We start from the raw sequence: 20,280 nt of genomic DNA, 5'->3' as shown, positions 1-20,280 counted from the left end.
GATATTACTGAACATCAGCACCAGTATGCAATAAATGTGGCTCGCTGTCGAACTTCAGAGTTCCAGAGGTCCTTTATTCCTCACACCGTTGGGCTGTGGAACAGTCTTCATGAAGATATCGTGCAATTGGAACTTGAGAATTTCAAGCAAAGATCCAATGCATTACTCCCCTTATATAATTCTCCTTGTGTTTGATTAATTTACTTACATTTTTATCTATTTATTAATGTTTCACTTATTTTTCCATTTTAGTGATCTCGTCTTTCTCTCTGTTTCCCCCCCGTAGGGGAGTAGTACCGTCAGTGCACCTTATGCGGTCCACTGTAGTATTACTTAAGGTTCTTTGCAGCGTGCCTTCAGCCCCTACCTGCAACCCCCTTTCGTTCCTTTTACTGTACCTCCTTTCTTATTCTCTTTCTTTCATCTTACTTTCCACCCTCTCCTAACAATGGCATCATACTGCAACTGTGAGGTTTTTCCTCCTGTTACACATATCAACCCTTTTACTGTCAGTTTCCATTTCAGCGCTGAATGTCCGTCCTCATTAGGTCTCAGTGCTTGGCCTTTGGCCTTACTTCCATATTCAACTCAATTCAAATCTCCGTTTCCCATTATCTTCTGTTACTGCTTTGTAATGGACGCCATGTTCTCCAGTAGCTTGAATTTCAAGTCAGTGGCCCCTGTGGGCTTGTTCCATATGAATAAGGTACATCTTCTGAATGATAATAATTTTGTATTTAGAATCGTGAACCCCCCCCCCCCCCCCAAACCCCCCCCCCCCCCCCCGAAATCCTGAAAAAAAATATACACATATATAATGCCTCACTTAAATTATTGGCAATTCCCACTGCATATACTGTAATATATATATATATATATATATATATATATATATATATATATATATATATATTTAATATATATATATATATATATATTATATATATACGTGTGTGTGAGTGTTGTGGGTGTGTGGGTGTAATTGCTTCATTCATTAAAGAAATGCAGGATAAGAAATTAACCTGCTAGTTCAAATGGTCAAAAGTGTTTGTTTGCTTCATACCGTTAACTATCCATGTATGTATTAAGATTTGCCAACACCACCACCATCCTCCCACCCCTTTGGAAAATATGCTGCAGACGCCCATGATTACAATCGAAGTACTAATACTATGCTTTCAGGTACCGGAGAAGAATTACTAAAAGAACACGATCACAAGAGACCGGGCGATCTTCGTGAGAACCCAGTCACCACCCGGATAGTCGCATCGGATAACAAAAGAGCATCGGTGACGAGCGCTTCCTCAGAAGGTTCTAGAACGCGACCAGACGATGGTGAATATTTCAGTTACTCCGTTACGTCAGGCGGAGGGAGTCGGAGGGGCTCCGCATTATTATCGTCTGAACTGAGGAAAATAAAGTCGAATGATCAGTCTGTTTCTGGAGGGCCGTGGGAGGCAACTCTTCTTCTCTCGCTTTCCAATGGAACGGAGAAGAACGAAGATGAGATCTTGAAAGTGAAGGTTTCCTTTGCTCTCCCTGAGTTCCTTGTGGGGAGTGAGTATGATTATTATTAATATTTCTAAGAAATTCACAATATCATGATACCCTTATATAATAAAAACCCACAGTTACATGCAGAAGATAAATATCAAACAATTTATTATTATTAGTAGTATTATTATTTAAAGATATTGTGCATATGACATTACGAAAATAATTAAAATTGTCTTGGGAATTCAACGAAGTTAACCCACTGTTATTATTATTATTATTATTATTATTTTTTTTTTTTTTTTTTTTTGCTCTATCACAGTCCTCCAATTCGACTGGGTGGTATTTACAGTGTGGGGGTCCCGGGTTGCATCCTGCCTCCTTAGGAGTCCATCACTCTTCTTACTATGTGTGCCGTTTCTAGGATCACACTCTTCTGCATGAGTCCTGGAGCTACTTCAGCCTCTAGTTTTTTCTAGATTCCTTTTCAGGGATCTTGGGATCGTGCCTAGTGCTCCTATGATTATGGGTACGATTTCCACTGGCATATCCCATATCCTTCTTTATTTTCTATTTTCAGATCTTGATACTTATCCAATTTTTTCCCTCTCTTTCTCTTCAACTCTGGTGTCCCATGGTATTGCGACATCAATGAGTGATACTTTCTTCTTGACCTTGTCAATCAACGTCACGTCTGGTCTGTTTGCACGTATCACCCTATCCGTTCTGATACCATAGTCCCAGAGGATCTTTGCCTGATCGTTTTCTATCACTCCTTCAGGTTGGTGCTCGTACCACTTATTACTGCAAGGTAGCTGATGTTTCTTGCACAGGCTCCAGTGGAGGGCTTTTGCTACTGAATCATGCCTCTTTTTGTACTGGTTCTGTGCAAGTGCCGGGCATTCACTTGCTATGTGGTTTATGGTTTCACTTTTCGTATTGCACTTCCTACATATGGGAGAGATGTTATTTCCGTCTATCGTACTTTGAACATATCTGGTTCTTAGGGCCTGATCTTGTGCCGCTGTTATCATTCCTTCAGTTTCCTTCTTTAGCTCTCCCCTCTGTAGCCATTGCCAATTGTCATCGCTGGCTAGTTCTTTAGTCTGTCTCATGTATTGTCCGTGCATTGGTGTGTGCCAGTCCTCTGTTTTTTCTTTCTGTCCTTTGTCCTGTTCTCTGTATATTTGTGGGTCTTCGTCTGCTTTTATTAGTCCTTCTTCCCATGCACTCTTTAGCCACTCGTCTTCACTGGTTTTCAGATATTGCCCCAGTGCTCTGTTTTCGATGTTGACGCAGTCCTCTATACTTAGTAGTCCCTCTCCCTCCTTCCTTTCGTGTTATGTATAGTCTGTCCGTATTTGCTCTTGGGTGTAGTGCTTTGTGTATTGTCATATGTTTCCTGGTTTTCTGATCTATGCTGCGGAGTTCTGCCTTCGTCCATTCCACTATTCCTGCGCTGTATCTGATTACTGGCACTGCCCATGTGTTTATGGCTTTATCATATTTCCGGCGTTGAGTTTTGACTTGAGTATCGCCTTGAGTCTCTGCATATATTCTTTCCTGATCGTGTCCTTCATCTCTTGGTGTTTTATATCTCCTCCTTCCATTATTCCCAGGTATTTGTATCCTGTCTCATCTATGTTTTTTTTGATGTTGCCCTCCCCCATCTGGTAGCTTTATCCCTTCAGTTCTCGTTACTTTGCCTTTTTGTATGTTGACTAAGGCGCATTTTTCTATTCCAAACTCCATCCTGATGTCCCCAGATACAATCCTTACAGTCTGGATTAGAGTATCTATTTCCTTGATGCTCTTACCATACAGCTTGATGTCGTCCATGAACATCAGATGGTTGATTCTGTTGCCTCTTTTCTTGAGTTGGTACCCGGCATCCATCTTCTGTAGTACTTTTGTCATGGGAATCATGGCTACTACGAAGAGTAGTGGGGACAGTGAGTCGCCCTGGAAGATCCCTTCTCCTGATATTAACCTCTGATAGTCTTATTCCAGAGCTTGTAAGTATTGTATTCCAGTTGCGCATTTGTATTTTTGAGGAAGCTGATGGTATTTTCCTCTGCCCCATATATTTTCAGGCAATATTCTATTAGCCATGTGTGTGGTATCATGTCGAAGGCTTTCTTATAGTCTATCCATGCCATGCTTAGGTTGGTTTTCCTTCTCCTACTGTTCTTCATTACCATTTTGTCTATCAGGAGCTGGTCTTTTGTGCCCCTACACTTCCTTCTGCAGCCTTTCTGTTGGTGGGGGATGGTGTTTGTCTCCTCTAGGTAGTTTGTATAGCCTTTCACTGATGATACCTGTTAGTAACTTCCACATTATTGGTAGGCAGGTGATAGGCCTGTAGTTACTGGCTATATTTCCCTTACTCTTGTCTTTGTGTGACTAAGGATGTTCTTCCTGTGGTCATCCATTTGGGTGCTTGGTGATTTGAGATACAATGCTGGAGTTGTTCTGCTATTCTTGGGTGTAGGGCCTTGAAGTTTTTGAGCCAGTATCCATGGACTTCATCGGGACCTGGGGCTTTCCAGTTTGGCATTTTCTTTAGTTGGTGTCTGACTGTGTCTGTCGTGATCTCGGTGAATCTTTGTTTTATTCTCCCTGTTTCTTCTTCCTTGACTTCCTGGAGCCATGTTGCATGTTTGTTGTGTGATACCGGATTGCTCCATATGTTTTCCCAGAGTCTCTTACTTGGTTCGGCTTCGGGAATTTCTGGTGGTTGTGTCTTCCCCTCTTAGTTGGCTGTATAGTCTTTTCTGGTTGGTTCCGAATAGTTTGTTCTGTGGTATCCCTTATTTCCTGTTCATGTACCATTGGATCTTATGTGCTTTGTCCTTTAAGCCTCTGTTTTACATCTTCTATTGTGTTTAGTCCCCTCTGTTGTACTTTGTATTTCTCGTTGAGTTCCTCCCTTGTTTTCTTGCTTCTTAGCCTTTTTTCTTGCCATCTCTTTCAGTTTACTCAAGTCAGAAATGCTCATCACCATGATTTGCTTTTCCAGGCTCCTTTTCCAAGGAGGTTGCTGTTTTGGTTCTGTTGGGTGGTTTTGTGCTGGTGGTGTTTGGTGTTTCGTTTTTTTAATTCCCTCAATTCCCAGTTCTGCTACTAATCTTGCTCCTGCATATGTCAAGTTATTTGTTTCTGTGATACTGGTGGTCTGTATTATGCCCAGTATTTCATTGACCTCACTTGTTTTCTCCCTTAATTTCTTGGTGTTGTAGGCTTTCATGGAGGGAATCTTTGTTCTCTCTGTATCTGGCTCCATCCATTATTATATATTATTATTATTATTATATTATTATTATTATTATTATTATTATTATTATTATTGATTAACTTAAATATATTGATTGTTTACATATGAAATTGCAAAAAATTATGAAAATTGTCTTTGAAATTCAACGAAGTTAATTCACTTGTTGCTTGTGCCATTGCTAATCTTATGTACTTATCTGACTGACGCTTGATCATTAATTCTGATCTCTCTCTCTCTCTCTCTCGTTACAGAAAATCTAAGCCTGGCAACGTACCGGTTGACTGCTGACGTAAAGGGTCCTTACGAGGCTTGGCTGGAACTTGGCAGTCCGATTGAGCCCAACCGAACAGAGTTAGCTTACATAAGATCATTCGAGGTAAACGATAAACTAATTCTTCAATAAGACTCCTCTTCGGTCCCTAGCTGCAACCGCTTTCATTCCTTTTACTGTGCCTCCGTTCATATTCTCTTTCTTCCATCTTACTTTCAACCCACTCCTAACAATTGATTCATAATACAACTGCGAGGTTTTCCTCCTGTTACACCTTTCAAACCTATCGACTGTTAATTTCCCTTTCAGCGCTGAATGACCTCATCGGTCCCAGTACTTGGCCTAGGGGCAACATTCCGTATTCAATTCCATTCCCAGATGATGAGTTTCCTCATTAGACTGAAATGATTAGTGGGTAACTTTACGCCGTCTCGTCGGCGTTCTTGAAGAAATGAACAAGTTTTATGACGAAGCAGAGTTACGTGTTTCTTTACCTCTCAATATTCTGTGAATGTTCAGTAGTAAATTACAAGTCGCTTGCTGGAACAGTAATGTGGTGGGGATGTAGAGATGGCTTCCAAAATATCAGTCAAGATACGGTATAATAAACTAAAACACGATGAAAAGGCATCGTATCGCTTGAAAATGAAAGAATTCACGTGCTTTCATCTACGAAAGTGAGTCGTAGAAGTACGGATGAATCTACAAAAAAAAAAAAAAAAAAAAAATCGTAGGACGCAAGTGAACTAAACTTTGACAAGAATACATACCTTCGAAACACCGGAAGACAATAAAACAGTCGAAATAAATAAAACGAGTGACAGTTTTATTTAGTTAAGAATAAGACAAAGCTAAACCGACGCAAGCATAGTAGTGCGTCTGTTCGTCTAAGCCAGACATACTAATGGTCAACAGGACGATAATATCCTTGGTTCGAAATTTCTCCCCAGAGGGTCGAGTCGATTTGGAATTCGCACAAGAACTGTCGTTCTCACTTCCGGAACGTCGTTGGGGGAAACATTACTTCCTGGAGACAGTTTGATGGCCTTGGCAGAGATAGCTAAATTTTGCGATTTTTTGATGACATTGGTAATACCTCAACTACCTTTTCATGTCTGCCTTTTTTTTTCAAATTTAAACACGCAATTAATAATCCCAGTTATATTAAGTATAAGCAGTATTTTTCGCTTACTCGGGGAATAAACCTACAAACTATTTGTTGTTGTTGTTGTCGTTATTGTTGGGGGGTGGGGTAGGGAAGCCTAAAAAGTTCTGAAGAAGGTGTTTCGCATTGAGTTAAAAATACGGGAATTTTAGGACAGGATATTTATGATTTATTTATTAGAATGAAAATAAAAAATAATGTGCATGTTAAACAGCACAGAAAAATAATTTCTAATAAGATATAGCGTATTTATTTTAATTTTCGTTGGTGAAACAACGCTCTATTTGACCGTAGATTTTAGCACGCGCCCCGAGTAAGCTGGAGGTCGGATCAGGCCTGGTTAGCCGTGCACAATACGTGAAAACTTACTTATGAAAATATCCATGTACTATTTTCGTACAGGAAAGACTGACTTCACTGTATTTTAGTTCCTCAGCTGTCAACAGTGTGTATTTCATAGCTGTAATATTGGCTGATATAAAAGAAATAAATCTTGAAATCTCCTTTAGGTTGTTTTTATAATTTTTATTTTAGTTGCACATTCTTCACAGGGAGCCGTCCGGGATGGTCCTCAAAGGCTACAGGCTGTTCCTCCATCCTTAGATTTTAAGGTGAACTTAACGATGCCAAGTGTTCTTTTTATTCATCTCTGCGAAGAGAGTCAGGAGCTGCAGCCCGGACAGGTGAGTGAACTTTCTTCCCTTTTTCAATCCAAATTCTGTATTAATTTTTGGTGTATCTTTTCTCTCTGTATTTCTGGTTTCTCATTTAAAGGTATTATCACATGATTTTAAGAGGCGTGTCGGAACTGAAGTTGACTTTAAAGCATGATATATATATATATATATATATATATATATATATATATATATATATATATGGTATCTGTATGTATATACGTACTATATATATAGTATATGTGTATATATATGTATATGTGTATATATATATATATATTCGTATAAATGTATAAATATGTATAACCAGCAGCATACACAGTATAGAAATACAGAAGTATTTCCCTTATGCACGCATTCACTAAATTTTCAGTTTAACAGTGAAAAACAAATCATATTCCAGGTGACTAATGTCAGCACTATCAGCATAACGAGTGCTGACGTCCTGATCACGTGGTCTGATGCCCTCATCTCTACCAGGTAAGTTGAATTTAGCTGTTTTTATTTTATTCAGTTGAAAAAATTTTCTTCTTTATTTTTAGCATCTTATCAGCACCGAACACTATAGGTCAGGCACTATACTTTTTAAAGTCTGATTATTGTTAGGTAGTTTGATTTATACGTTTTGCAAATCCTAAAGCAAGATTTTCGATTTTCATGGTTTAACTGGATCTAGAAAAAGCTTTATAGTTTTGTGGAGCACTGTAGTCGAAACAACCAAACATAAAAAACAAAAATTAATGGGCAAGCTCTTGATTAGTTTTCTCATCTGACTTTTCTTGACAAATTCAGTTTTCAGCTTTCAAGACTCAGGTGTTGTATGTTTTACGAAGCAGTGATGTAGGGAAATAAATGAAGCGTTCCATAACTTGTAGACCAAAATATTTTAGCACGTTTTTATGGTAGACGTGTCCCTCTATAAAGATTGTAACTTCCACCCATGCAAGCAAGAACTCCGTGAGGTCTTTCTGCAATCATGCTCATCTCTGAATACCAAGAAACATTGCACATGGTCCAATACCTTTTTCTTCCTCTCATTCACTCATAGAAACAAACAAGGGGGTGCGCTAGTCTCTCTCTCTCTCTCTCTCTCTCTCTCTCTCTCTCTCTCTCTCTCTCTCTCTCTCTTTTCCGTTTTAATCATGCGTTTTGGAAACTAACAGTCAGTGGGCTGAGAACAAGAACAATTCTGCAGTCTCTCATATCCAGTTCGTATAGAATGCAGAATATTCAGAGGGAAAAATCTGGCAATTTTTGGAAAAGTTTTGACATCAAAACAGGTACAACAGAATATTGAGACTGCGCACTTGTCTAAGTCATAAATCAAAGATCATAACAATAATTCCTTCCGTGATAACTGTATTTTGATTGGAATTGTTGATATCATGGATTTTATAGATATGAAATAGTATTTTCATTCCAAGTACACTGACTTGGGTGTATTAATAATTAAACAATGCGGTTGGCTCATTCAGTCCCCCTTTCTTCCTTTGATGTTATTATATACAACACAGTCAAAGGCTTGTGAAGTGTAGGGTTCCTTAATACTTGATATAGTACCCCTCTAAACGCATCAAAGACAGCGAAGACGTGGGGGACCAAGGGACACCTGGATCAAGAATGGGAGCCCCAGGGCGGTACTGATAAAGAGAGAGAGAGAGAGAGAGAGAGAGAGAGAGAGAGAGAGAGAAATGTGGGCCTAGTTTATTAAGACTCCAGAGGATAAATATTCAGCGAGGCTTTGTCTTTGCAGCGGCCCTTTGGCCCCCAGCTGCAACCTCTATTCAATTATCTTACTGTACCTCCGTTCATATTCTCTTTCTTCCATCTGACTTTTCACCCTCTCTTATAATTGTTTCCTAATGCAACTGCGAGGTTTTCCTCCTGTTACACTTCTCAAAGTTCCTCACTGGACGAGTCTTGCCCTGCCACCTCGGTGGCCGCGAGTTCGATTCTCGGGCATTCCATTGAGGTCTGAGAGATGCGTATTTCTGGTGACAGAAGTTTACTCTCGACGTGGTTCGGAAGTCACGTAAAGCCGTTGGTCCCGTTGCTGATTAACCACTGGTTCCATGCAACGTAAAAACACCATACAAACAAACAAACTCACTGGACGAGTGGGTTCCGTGCTCGACTATCAATTTGGTAGCCAGAGTTCGCTTCCCACGGCCGCTCAGTGAGGAATCAGAGGAATTTATTTCTGGTCATCAGAAATTCATTTCTCGAAATAATGTAGTTCGGATCCCACAATAAGCTGTAGGTCCCGTTACTAAGAAACCAATTGGTTCCTAGCCACGTATAAAAAAAAAAAAAAAAAAAAAAAAAAAAAAATCTAATCCTTTGGAACAGCCCTGGAGAGCTGTTAATCAGCTCAGTGGTCTGGTCAAACTGAGATATACTTTTTACACTCTTCAACCTTCTTACTGCCAATTTCCCTTTAAGCACTGTATGACCTCATAGGTCCCAGCGATTTTCCTCTGGTCTAAATTCTATATTCTGTTCTATTCTCTGTAGTGAGTCGACTCAGTTAATCTGTATACAAAAATATCTCTCCAAATCTGGATATTCGATGGAACGTCCAGTGATTCTAGTCCATTAATCTGCATATCAAAATTCTGACGAAATCTGGATATTCGATAGAACGTGTAATGATTCTAGTCAGTTAATCTGCATATCGAAAATCTTTCGAAATCTGGTCCAGAGCAAAATCTAAAGAAACTAACGTTTGCAACCGAAAATGTTCACGGGAAAACTAGTGCCCAGACGACCTTCGGCTCTCCTTATTATCATTTCCCCCCTCTCATCTGGCCAGGTTTAAGTACCGCTCGACGGCATCGAATGAGGTTTAAATGGTTAATTGTGTTCCTGGAGAGGCAGTTTGGCAGGCAGTCTAGATTCAGTAATTTAGTACGCCATTTTGCCCTGTAGTCATTCTTACCTGATTTATTTCGTCTTTTTAAATATGGGAGATAACTCGATGTCTTATCAACTGGTTACCTTAGAAAATTCAAATCACAATGGCCTACAAGAAGACAAAATTATTATTATTATTATTATTTTATTATTATTATTATTATTATTATTATTATTATTATTATTATTATTATTATTATTATTCTTATTATTATATTCAGAAGATGAACCCAATTCATATGGCACAGGCCCACAGGGGCACTTGGTTTGAAATGCAAACTCCAAAGAACATGGAGTTTATTAGAAAGAAGTAACAGGTAAATGGAAATGCAAAAAGGAAGAGATCTCAGTTATTTAAAAATGAAAAAAACGGACTAATTAATAAATAGATATAAATGTAACAAAATCATTAAAATGCAGAGGAGATAAGATTGAAAAATTTATATTAGTTACTGAGTTCAGACGTATTCGTAATTTAGTTTCATTTGTGTAGGCAATTAAAAGCATTCCTTTGAATTAAAGGAAAATCAGATTTCTTTGCCTTTTATTTCACGGTTCTTTACGATGGTGTAATTTAAGCGCGAGAGGAGAGTTGCTGGTCATAATCTTAATAGTAACCACCGTGTGATGTATTTTCCTTTAATTATTCATTATGGGACTTTTTACCTGCACGGCTTTCATAGATAAGGTATTATTATTATTTACTTGAAGGTTTTATGAATTTGACTGTTAATGCAGTGATAGAATGCAAACTTTGAGATTAAAGGATGATGAAATTGAGTTGAGAAGTTGTGAAGCTAATTTAATCGCGAGGATTCTCTCGAATTTTGATTTTTTTTTCTAGTTAATTGCTTCTTGCAAACTTCCATCAGGCCATCTGGGATTCCATCTCTCCATTAATTTTGTTTTTCCAGCTTCCATTCTTTTTTATTTTATTGCATTTTTTCGGAAATATTTCTGTGACTTTGTAACAGGACACAATCAAGATTTTCATGTCCTACAAATTGCATTCATATAGACATGCACACACACACACACGCATACGTTTGCGTGTTTGCTCGCTTACTTACTTGTGTCTCCGATTAGGGATAAGTCGTTTTGGACGAAAGGAAAGAATAACTTTCCTTGGTGTCTGGGACTGACCCAGAGAACAGCGCAAAGCCCCAATTGTTCCCCAACGCCATACAGTATCCCCATTACGGGGAGTTGGGCCGTAACGCTTGGACGTGACCCCGAAAAAGGATCGGGTTAGGACTCTCAGGAGCGGAAGTCGGGTTGTCGGGGGTTCAGCCCTCTCTCTCTCTCTCTCTCGGCATGGCGGATTATGCATCTAGCCCTCTTACGCCGATTGACGTATTAAACGTCGAGTCAAAATGTCTCCCGTATGCCGATTGGACGTATCATACGCGGCTCAAAAAAGTTTTTTTAAAAATTCGCGGAAAAATACTTATAGGCCTACCAGCCGAAAATTTTTGTATCACGCGCCTTGGGGGATGCTGGGAGTTCACGGATCAAGGCGTTGTTTTGTTATAATCGCTACGCAGGCGCGCAAGCGCGAATTTCTTTCTTATCGCACTAAAAAGTATCAGTGACACATCTCGGAAATTATTTCGTCACTTTGACATAATTATTGCACCATTTTAAATTATCCTTTACATGAAGTATTATATATGAAAATGTGCGCAATTTCATGCACAATACAACTAAAAATACTCATGATTGTAGCTTTTATCAATTTTGAAATATTTTCATATAAATAACGATAAGTGCAAAAATTTCAACCTTCGGTCAACTTGACTCTACAGAAATGGTCGAGAAACGCAATTGTAAGCTAAAATTCTTATATTATAGTAATATTCAATCATTTGCCTTCATTTTGCAACAAATTGGACGTCTCTAGCACAATATTTCGATTTATGGTGAATTTATGAAAAACTTTTTCCTTACGTTCGTGCGCTAACGTCTTCCGATAAATTTTTTCGTGCGATTGTCCTAATGTTTGTTTTTTTTAAACCCTTTTAAATTTGCCGTTACATAAAGTTTTATATATGGAAATGTGCGCAATTTCATGCACAATACAACAAAAGACAACCCATGGTTGTAGCTTTTATCAGTTTTGAAATATTTTCATATAAATAACGTTAAGTGCAAAAATTTCAACTTTCGGTCAGCTTTGACTCTACCGAAATGGTCGAAAAACGCAATTGTTAGCTAAAACTCTTATATTCTAGTAATATTCAATCATTTACCTTCATTTGCAACGACTTGGAAGTCTCTAGCACAATATTTTGATTTATGGTGAATTTATGAAAAAAAAAAAAAAATTACGTTCGCGCGGTAAACTCGTCCGGAAAAAAATCATAATTTTTTTGTGCGATTGTCGAAATGTTTGCACCATTTAAAAATTAGCTGTTTCATAAAGTTTTATATATGAAAATGTGCGCAATTTCATGTAGAATACAACTAAAAATGATTGAAGGTTGTAGCTTTTTCTCTTTTTTCGAAAATATTTGCATATAAATCACGAATAAATAGAAAAAAAAAAAAACCACGTTCGGTCAAATTTGACTCTACCGAAATAGTTGAAAAAACGCAATTGTAAGCTAAAACTCTTACGGCCTAGTAATATTCCGTCATGTTTCTTCATTTTGAAACAAATTTGAAGTCTCTAAAACAATATTGTGATTTATGGTGAATTTTTGAAAAATATATTTTTACCTTCACTCCGCGCGCCGATTCGCGGCCGCAAGTCTCCGAAATACGTACATGGCATTATCCTAATATTTGCTCCTTTTCATATTAGCCTTTTTATAGAGTTTCATATATCAAAATGTGCGCAAATTCATGAAGAATACAATAAAAAATAATTGAAGGTTGTAGCTTTTTCCATCTTCGAAATATGTGCATATGAAAAAATATATATATTAAAATTTCGACATTCGGTCAAATTTAACTCGTCCGAAATGGTCGAAATCTGCAATTCTAATCTAAAACTCTTACAGTATCGTAATATTCAATCATTTGTCTTAATTTTGAAACAAATTGGAAGTCTCTAGAACATTATTTAGAATTACGGTGAATTTTGAAAAAAATATTTTTTTTGCGTCCGCGCGTTACGAATTCGTACATCATTTTTGTGATAATATTTTTCCGGTGTTAATATTATTGTTTTACAATGTATTATATATCAAAATGATCGCAATTTAGTGTACAATACAACACAAAAAAAAGTAACTGGTTAGCTATGACCGTTTTCTGCACAGCGTGATTTGAATACAATTATGTATGAATTTTTTTTTTTTCGCTACCATATATCGCATTATTTACATATGATAATGATATTATTTTTCATTTCTGATGGTTGCATTCTAAACTTCAGGCAATGACAAAAAAAGGAGCCAAAAATGAACTCTTAATCTTCAAAAGTACGCGCGCTGTAATTTTTTGAAAAAATTATTTTTTTCCACTTCCGCGCTCACTCCAAACCAGGCCCGGCATACGGGAGACGTTTTGATTTTTAGGGCTCCGGCTTAAGAGGGCTAGAGTAATAAAGTCGTAGAGGGTCGTTAAAGAAGAAGCCGAGTGCCTCCGCTCACGACCAGAAAATCCTCGTCAGAGTACAAAAGAAAGCTTTCCTTCTGAGGTTTTCCTTTGGATAGCATCAGTTTTGTGTTCTGAAGTCTCGGAAAGCTTGTGCATGGCATTTTGATATTATAGATATTAATAAAAAAAAAAATCCTCATAGTAGCTCGAGTCTTCAAATGGAGAAACAAATCCACAGTTACGTAAATATACATATATTTAAACTTAAAACTTTGAGGATAGCTTTCGGAAATCTGTTCGATTCCCCTTCATTTCGAACGTTCCCGAAAACTATCCTTAAAGTTTTAAATTTAAATATATGTACATTTACATAACTGTGGATTTGTTTCTCCATTATAAGTATTATGCGAGATAATGTCTCTAATTTAGAATACGAATTTCATGTAGAGTTTCATTGAACGCTGCATGTTTCTTTTATGTTGTGGAACAATGTTGTAAAACCAAATCCTTCTATTAAGGAAGCCTTAAAGATAGTAGTATTGCAAAAGTCATCACTGGTCCTTGCGGGGTCTGTTTCGCGTGTTTTACGACCGACACGAAGAGAAAAAAATTACATCTTGTCAGGGACTTTTTTTTTTTTATATTAATACTTTTAAACCAGTACATCACGAAATATAATATTTTAAGCTTCGGCCAACAAATATAGCATTCTAAATAATAAGAACAACTGGAGGCAGACATTCTTACGGGTTTAGACAGGATAATGAGTCAGTGACCCATTTTCTGCTAGAAAGTGCTGATTTATAAAAACATAGGTCAAAGAGCAGTTTGTACCATGAAGCACAGAATTAAGCCTAATGTGGACTGGTGAGATAATGAAAGGATAATTAGCATGTGCTGATATTTGGGGGCGGGGGACAATTTACTAGCAATGGATTGTTTTGAGCAGGAGACTTCCGGATATTTGTTGCTAATTGTGCTTCTTTTAACAGGAATCCTTGTACTTCTTAAATTAGGTTATGATACCCTCTACCTTCCGGAGATCTAACAGCCTGATTTTGTCTCCCCACTAAAAAAGGGAAAACTGCGTCTGTAAATTGTCTGCCTATGTTAGATTTCTGCTTATGACCAAGTTTCACTATATGGGTTCTTTTGTCACGAATCATGGGCGTGGCTCAGTGTATTGCTTTGCATAGAAAACGTTTATGGTTACGGTTGACGGACTCTCTTATTTCATTGTCATGATTCATATTCATGACTGATTTAGGGTTCATTGGGATCATTCATGGTTACCGTATATCAGATTATGTCTTTATTTATTACATGGCTCACTTTTGACTGTTTTATTTATTACAGGGCTCACTTTTGACTGTTTTATTTATTACAGGGCTCACTTTTGACTGTTTTATTTATTACAGGGCTCACTTTTGACTGTTTTATTTATTACAGGGCTCACTTTTGACTGTTTTCTTACTAAGTGTATCAAGTTTGACATGAGTGGTTTTCAAGCCACTGTTACGGTTTTCAGTGGATCTCGGCTCTTGCTCAAGGTTGCTGGCCATGATTCCCTGTTATGTTTCAGTTTTAGCATAGATATTAGTACGATATTTTATGTTGTTTTGTTTATTCTTTAGTGTTGTATTTATAGGTTATGGTTCAGTTTATTGTTCTTGATTGACTTGCATGGCTCTATATATTGTACGATAGGCTGGTTTTTTGTTCACGTCATGGAATTATGATTGCGGTTCAAGGCATTCATTCTTTATTACGTTTGGTGTCAAGAATGTAGTTTGCTGGCTTAGTTCATGATTCACTTTTACGGTTCAGTGGTTTGATTCTTGATTCATTTCGATTGTACTGGTAAAGGGTTCATTGGGATAGTTGTTGATGTTCTTAACTAATTGCTAGGCATTGTCAAGTCTCAGTTCATTGTTCTGTTTTGCGGGCTCTTGGTTCAATTTCATATTACTATGCCTATTTTTTTTTCTTTGTTATTACAGTAGCGGCTATATAACTAAATCTATCATTTTTCTCTATGTGGTAGATACATCTTACCAGCAACATTACTAGAAAGAATAATGGTATTTTCTCTTAGACTTACACTCGATTTTTAGATAAGAAATATATCATGCAGGTGAATCTATACCCACTTAGGTGATACAATGAGAGAAGGACCTACCACCACCCATTTATCTTGAACTCGTTTCATAACAGTTGACTTCCGCGTCCATATGGACTTTAATTTGATTGTAGAGTACAGTCATTTTTCTCTGACATTATATATATATATATATATATATATATATATATATATATATATATATATATATATATCTTGAGTAGCGTTGACTGAAAATTCCTATGTCCAAAAAAATTACCATGAAAAGTTGTATTTCCGAATTAATACTACTACTTACCGAACAGTCATTATTATTGCAGTATATTAGTCACTATCTGCATGTCTTAATGTGTTCCGCAGGTGCGTTTGGTATTACGAGGTGCAGAGAAGCCAGACCGACAAAAATGGTCCATATCAAACCATCAGCAACCAGGATGTCACTGATAACAATTACACGTATTCCTTACCGGAGATATCAGGTAATCACTGAGTTTCTGGGAGTGATCGGGGTATGTCCAGAAGAATACGGGAGGGAAAAAATGTTTAATGTGCTTTTAATGTGAGAGTGAATGAGGAAATGAGGAAGACGTGACAGATATGCAGAGTTAAGATTGATATTTTATTATAATACTAAGATACGTATATATACTAATACATATATATTATACAGGGTGTCCATAAAGTCCCAGTACCATTCTGAGCAATAAATACTTGTGATAGCACTGGGACTTTATGGACACCCTATACATACACAATACATCTATAATATATATATATAAATAATTAATGTAATATATATTATAATCTATAATGTATATATAGATATGTATATATATATATATATTACATATATATATATATATATATATGTGTGTGTGTGTGTGTGTATGTGTGACGTGTGCGAGTGTGTGCGTGTATAATGTGTTTGTGCCTGTGGTGTATATCGTTTTACAACACCTATGATATCCTTTAACTTACCTTAATTTCAAGGCTTATGTTCCAAAGAGAAGATGAACACCTGTTTTTAATTACATTTATTAACCGCTGTTTTATCCATTAACTCATTGTTGTTATTAGGGTCAAAGTAATTTTGCAATGGATGGTTGGTTTAGATTAAGCAGATTTATGTCAGTCCTATACAACCGTTGGGTCATACGTTAGCATATTTTTGGATGTAATGACAAAAAAGAAAAAAAAACTTTGAATATTGTTTCTACTTATAAAACTAATTTACACCAATATTGAGATAAGGCATTTTTGATTCAGATTTTAAGCCAACGCCATAAAGATATCTATATTATTATCTTAAGATTATTGTTATTATTTTTTTTTCTCAAGCTGTTATTATTTCTATAATGGATTTTTAATTTTTTCCCCATTTTTGTATCTCATTTATGTTATTATCTAAATCTTCAATGTTATTATTTTGTCATTATTTTTCATGGGGTTGGGGCGGGGGAAGGGCACGTGCCCAGGTGCAACCTGCCCTGGATCTGCTTATAGTGCCCAGGTTGAGGGAGAGGCCCTCTGCTGGTCCTTCCCACAAAATCCAGCGGGAATCTTTTGTTTGCGAAAGCAATGGCAGAATTTTATGTGTTGGGAACCGGAAAGAGGTTAATTACCATAGAATACATCAGTTTGTTCCTAGACTTAAACACCGTACTTCTATATTACTTATAACACTCAGATGTGCGACAGACTATGACCAATGACTTATTTATTTACTCTTGCAGGAAGTGCAAAAGTTGACGGATGGTATCGTGTGAGGGTTGTGACGTACTGGGGTTCCACAGGCGCCTTCTCAGAGCCCTTCTACCATAGTGTGTGAGCCTCCTGAACAGCAAAGTGTTGCAAGATTTCATGGAAGCAGAGTTGGAAATTATTCAGCGTCTATGTATTAATATATTTTTGAGACACCTACATTTTAAAATTATAACCTTATTTTTCGATCGCGAAAACGAGCTATTATATAATATACTAAGAAGTGTTCTCAGTATTTTGTGAAGTACAAACAACAGTATTTTTGAATGGAGAGTGGAGAAGCTACAGTTTTTGAAGGATATTCAAGACAAAGATAAAAGAACAGCTCATACATTTTTGGTACATTAAAATATTTCTCCTTCAGTATCATCTTTGAAAGGTTCATTGCATAATTGTTGACAGGATGTGTTTTTTTATGCAAGATGGGATGAGTTTTAATTGTTAAAACAGTTTCAGATAGCAGTCAAGTGGAAGGTATAAAAAAACATTTCCACGGTAAATCAAGTGCAAGTGACCTTTGGAACATTGCGTAGCAAGGAAAGGAATAAAATCAGTGGAAAACTATCATAACATTCATTCATAAAAAGAGAAACCCTGCATAAAAAATCCCACTAAGAAGTTCCCTCATTTAAAAAGAAAATTAAAGCTGTTCTCACAAATAAAGTGAAGGCTGAGACTCCGCCTTCAACCAGAGTAGGAGACTATAGCCTTTTGGAGATCGTTTTTGCCACAAGAAAAACTCGACACAAAACTAACGTTTTTCTCCTCGACTGACGTCGAGATTTTTATCATAAGATTAAAATGTTTTCGTTCTATTTTCCTTCACAAATAATGACTTTGTTTGGAAACTCCTTCCTCGACTGCTATGCATGATTGCCTTGCTTTATCAATGCATTCAGTTTTTTGTGGAGCTATTATTAGCGATGGTGTTGTATTGAACTGAGAAGCATAGGCTGATATTTGATAAGGCTGAATGCTCAACTGGTAAACAGATTACTACTATTACAACTAATAATATAATAATAAGCTCAGATATAAAATTCATATTCAGTAACATTCAGCACTTGGAAAAATGTGATGAGACAGAACAAATAATAATAACGTAAAGAAACAACAGGAAACGTATCGATATGCTTAGGCCTACATATTGATCACAATCAATTACACTTGGGAATGTACGTAATGAGTTAAGAAAGGTGCATCATAGCATTCGTTTTTATTTAGCTAATGGAAAATAGGTACTGTAATTGTATATCTGCTTCCGTTCTCAACTGCCCTTACAAGTTCTGTCACCCTCTACAGTTATCCTTGTTATATCGGATCGGGTACTGGCAACGTATTGAGTTACTCATCCCCTCATCCCATTATTGGTGTCTGTGTCAGCGAAAAAGAAGTATCGTTCTCATGAGAATATCTCGTTTTCATCATGTAATTGATTGAATAAAACTTAAAGTCTTTGTAATTGTAATATACAACCTTATTATACGACATGCATTATGAACAGAAAACTTACCTTTCGTACGCAGTTTAACAACCGATTTCCCCAGTTTGATTGTTTCGAAGTTTCTGTCATTCGGTGAAGAGCGTACGGCGACAATTATCCAGTAGGTACTGGAATTATTGAAAATTTATTTATTTTTTCGATGAAGAATTATGTTTCTGTAAATTACCACTGATTCACGACATAGTAACTGAAGACCAAAATATCATTTACCTTGTTTCTAGTTGCCTTCAGAAAACCTGACACAGTGATTCGACTCTCCGTCTCCAGTCTCCTCGTGGAGGAGGTGATGTACAGCCACTCGGTTGGGTTACAAGTGCTCACTGTTCTTTAAGTTCAATGATATAGCTTTGAGGTCAGTCGTCAGTGCAATGATTACCATTCTGATACTAGACAGGCAAAATAATGACAATTCAAAGCCCCCTTTCCTTCTTTGGTCCGTAAAGATAGAACTTTTGTTGTGATTGTTCTAAGTGTAGTGACTGAACTGACTTGAGGGCTACCCTGCCGGGTAGGCCAACTGTGTTGAAGTAGTTCAAGCTGCCATTGCCGTTGTCAAGCGTTAGTCTAAGCACCATCCTTCCATCCGTTACAGAAAATAAATTATTCTTGATACCTGTTGAAGTGAGTACCTGTTACTGCCTACATAAACTTATGTAGCTTACCCTCAATGTTTTTTTCCATGTGTGCATACTTGGACTTAAATAATTATGTCACGGTAAAGAGGAAAAAAAAAAAAAACTACATAAACCCCTGGATAAATTGGTTCCAGAAGCAATGCTAACCGTTTAGCCAGCTCCCCTCCCCCCTCCCAAAATGAGGTAATGGTGTAAAGGCAGTTTGGGCTATATATTTCATTAGCCTATTCTAAATTAGGCCAGTTGCACTGTGTTAATTACTAAGAATGATGTTTAAGATTCAGATATTGAACTTTTCGACCCTTATTGTTAATAGAGTTTTATGTAAAAATTGGTTATTAACAGGCCATTATCGGCGTTTATTGTTTTCCCCAAAATAATCTGAATGTGAACGATTGACGGAACGTGTTACCATGGAATCAACTGAGGTTTATAAATGCTTGCGAATCTTTCGCTTTTAGAAAAGATTGGTTTGTAAATCTCCGTTTTCAGGGTAGTACATGTTTCAACGAACAAATGATTGTGAATTACTATTATTATTAACATTATATCAGTCGATATAGGCTTGGCGTTGAAACTTCCGGATTATGTTCGTCATATTTTTCCCCAGAAACTATACTTTTACAGTATCTGTGGTAAATTTGGGTATTAAAGATCTTTAAGGCTTTTTAAAATTAGATTTTTTTGTTTGCCTAAACTATTGATCATTCCATTAGCAACAAAGGATTACAGCGAGAGAGAATGGGCAATTCGGTAAGGCCAAGGAAGCTTGACTGATGTGCAGTATTAGTCGGAATACCACGGCTACACATTTTTGCCTATACTCGGTTTTTTTCCATCTGTCCATCCGCCTGTGGTGTTTTTGTATGGTAACACTGCGTCCCGGGCTTTAGATAGTTACATTCAGCTTGCATTCAACAATAA

General features: G+C 37.0%; 1 protein-coding gene across 2 annotated transcripts in view; it reads left to right on the top strand.

Annotated features, from left to right (window-relative positions):
• Positions 1 to 20,003, top strand: part of LOC135224641 (alpha-L-iduronidase-like) — a 38,727-nt gene extending 18,724 nt beyond the window's left edge. Inside the window, exons 9-14 of one of the 2 annotated variants that reach the window (XM_064263855.1) lie at positions 1,183 to 1,557; positions 5,020 to 5,144; positions 6,756 to 6,887; positions 7,285 to 7,361; positions 15,817 to 15,935; positions 17,190 to 20,003. In XM_064263855.1, coding sequence (XP_064119925.1) covers positions 1,183 to 1,557; positions 5,020 to 5,144; positions 6,756 to 6,887; positions 7,285 to 7,361; positions 15,817 to 15,935; positions 17,190 to 17,284 — 923 coding nt within the window. In that variant the 3' untranslated portion in view covers positions 17,285 to 20,003. The remainder of the gene's footprint in view (positions 1 to 1,182; positions 1,558 to 5,019; positions 5,145 to 6,755; positions 6,888 to 7,284; positions 7,362 to 15,816; positions 15,936 to 17,189) is intronic. The other variant, XM_064263854.1, reaches the window with a different exon arrangement.
• Positions 20,004 to 20,280: the final 277 nt, after the last annotated feature.

The sequence above is a fragment of the Macrobrachium nipponense genome, chromosome 12 (assembly GCF_015104395.2).
Source record: "Macrobrachium nipponense isolate FS-2020 chromosome 12, ASM1510439v2, whole genome shotgun sequence".
Classification (NCBI taxonomy): Eukaryota; Metazoa; Arthropoda; class Malacostraca; order Decapoda; family Palaemonidae; genus Macrobrachium; species Macrobrachium nipponense.
Note: the sequence above shows the minus strand (reverse complement) of the source record. Positions and strands in the feature narration are given on the sequence as shown.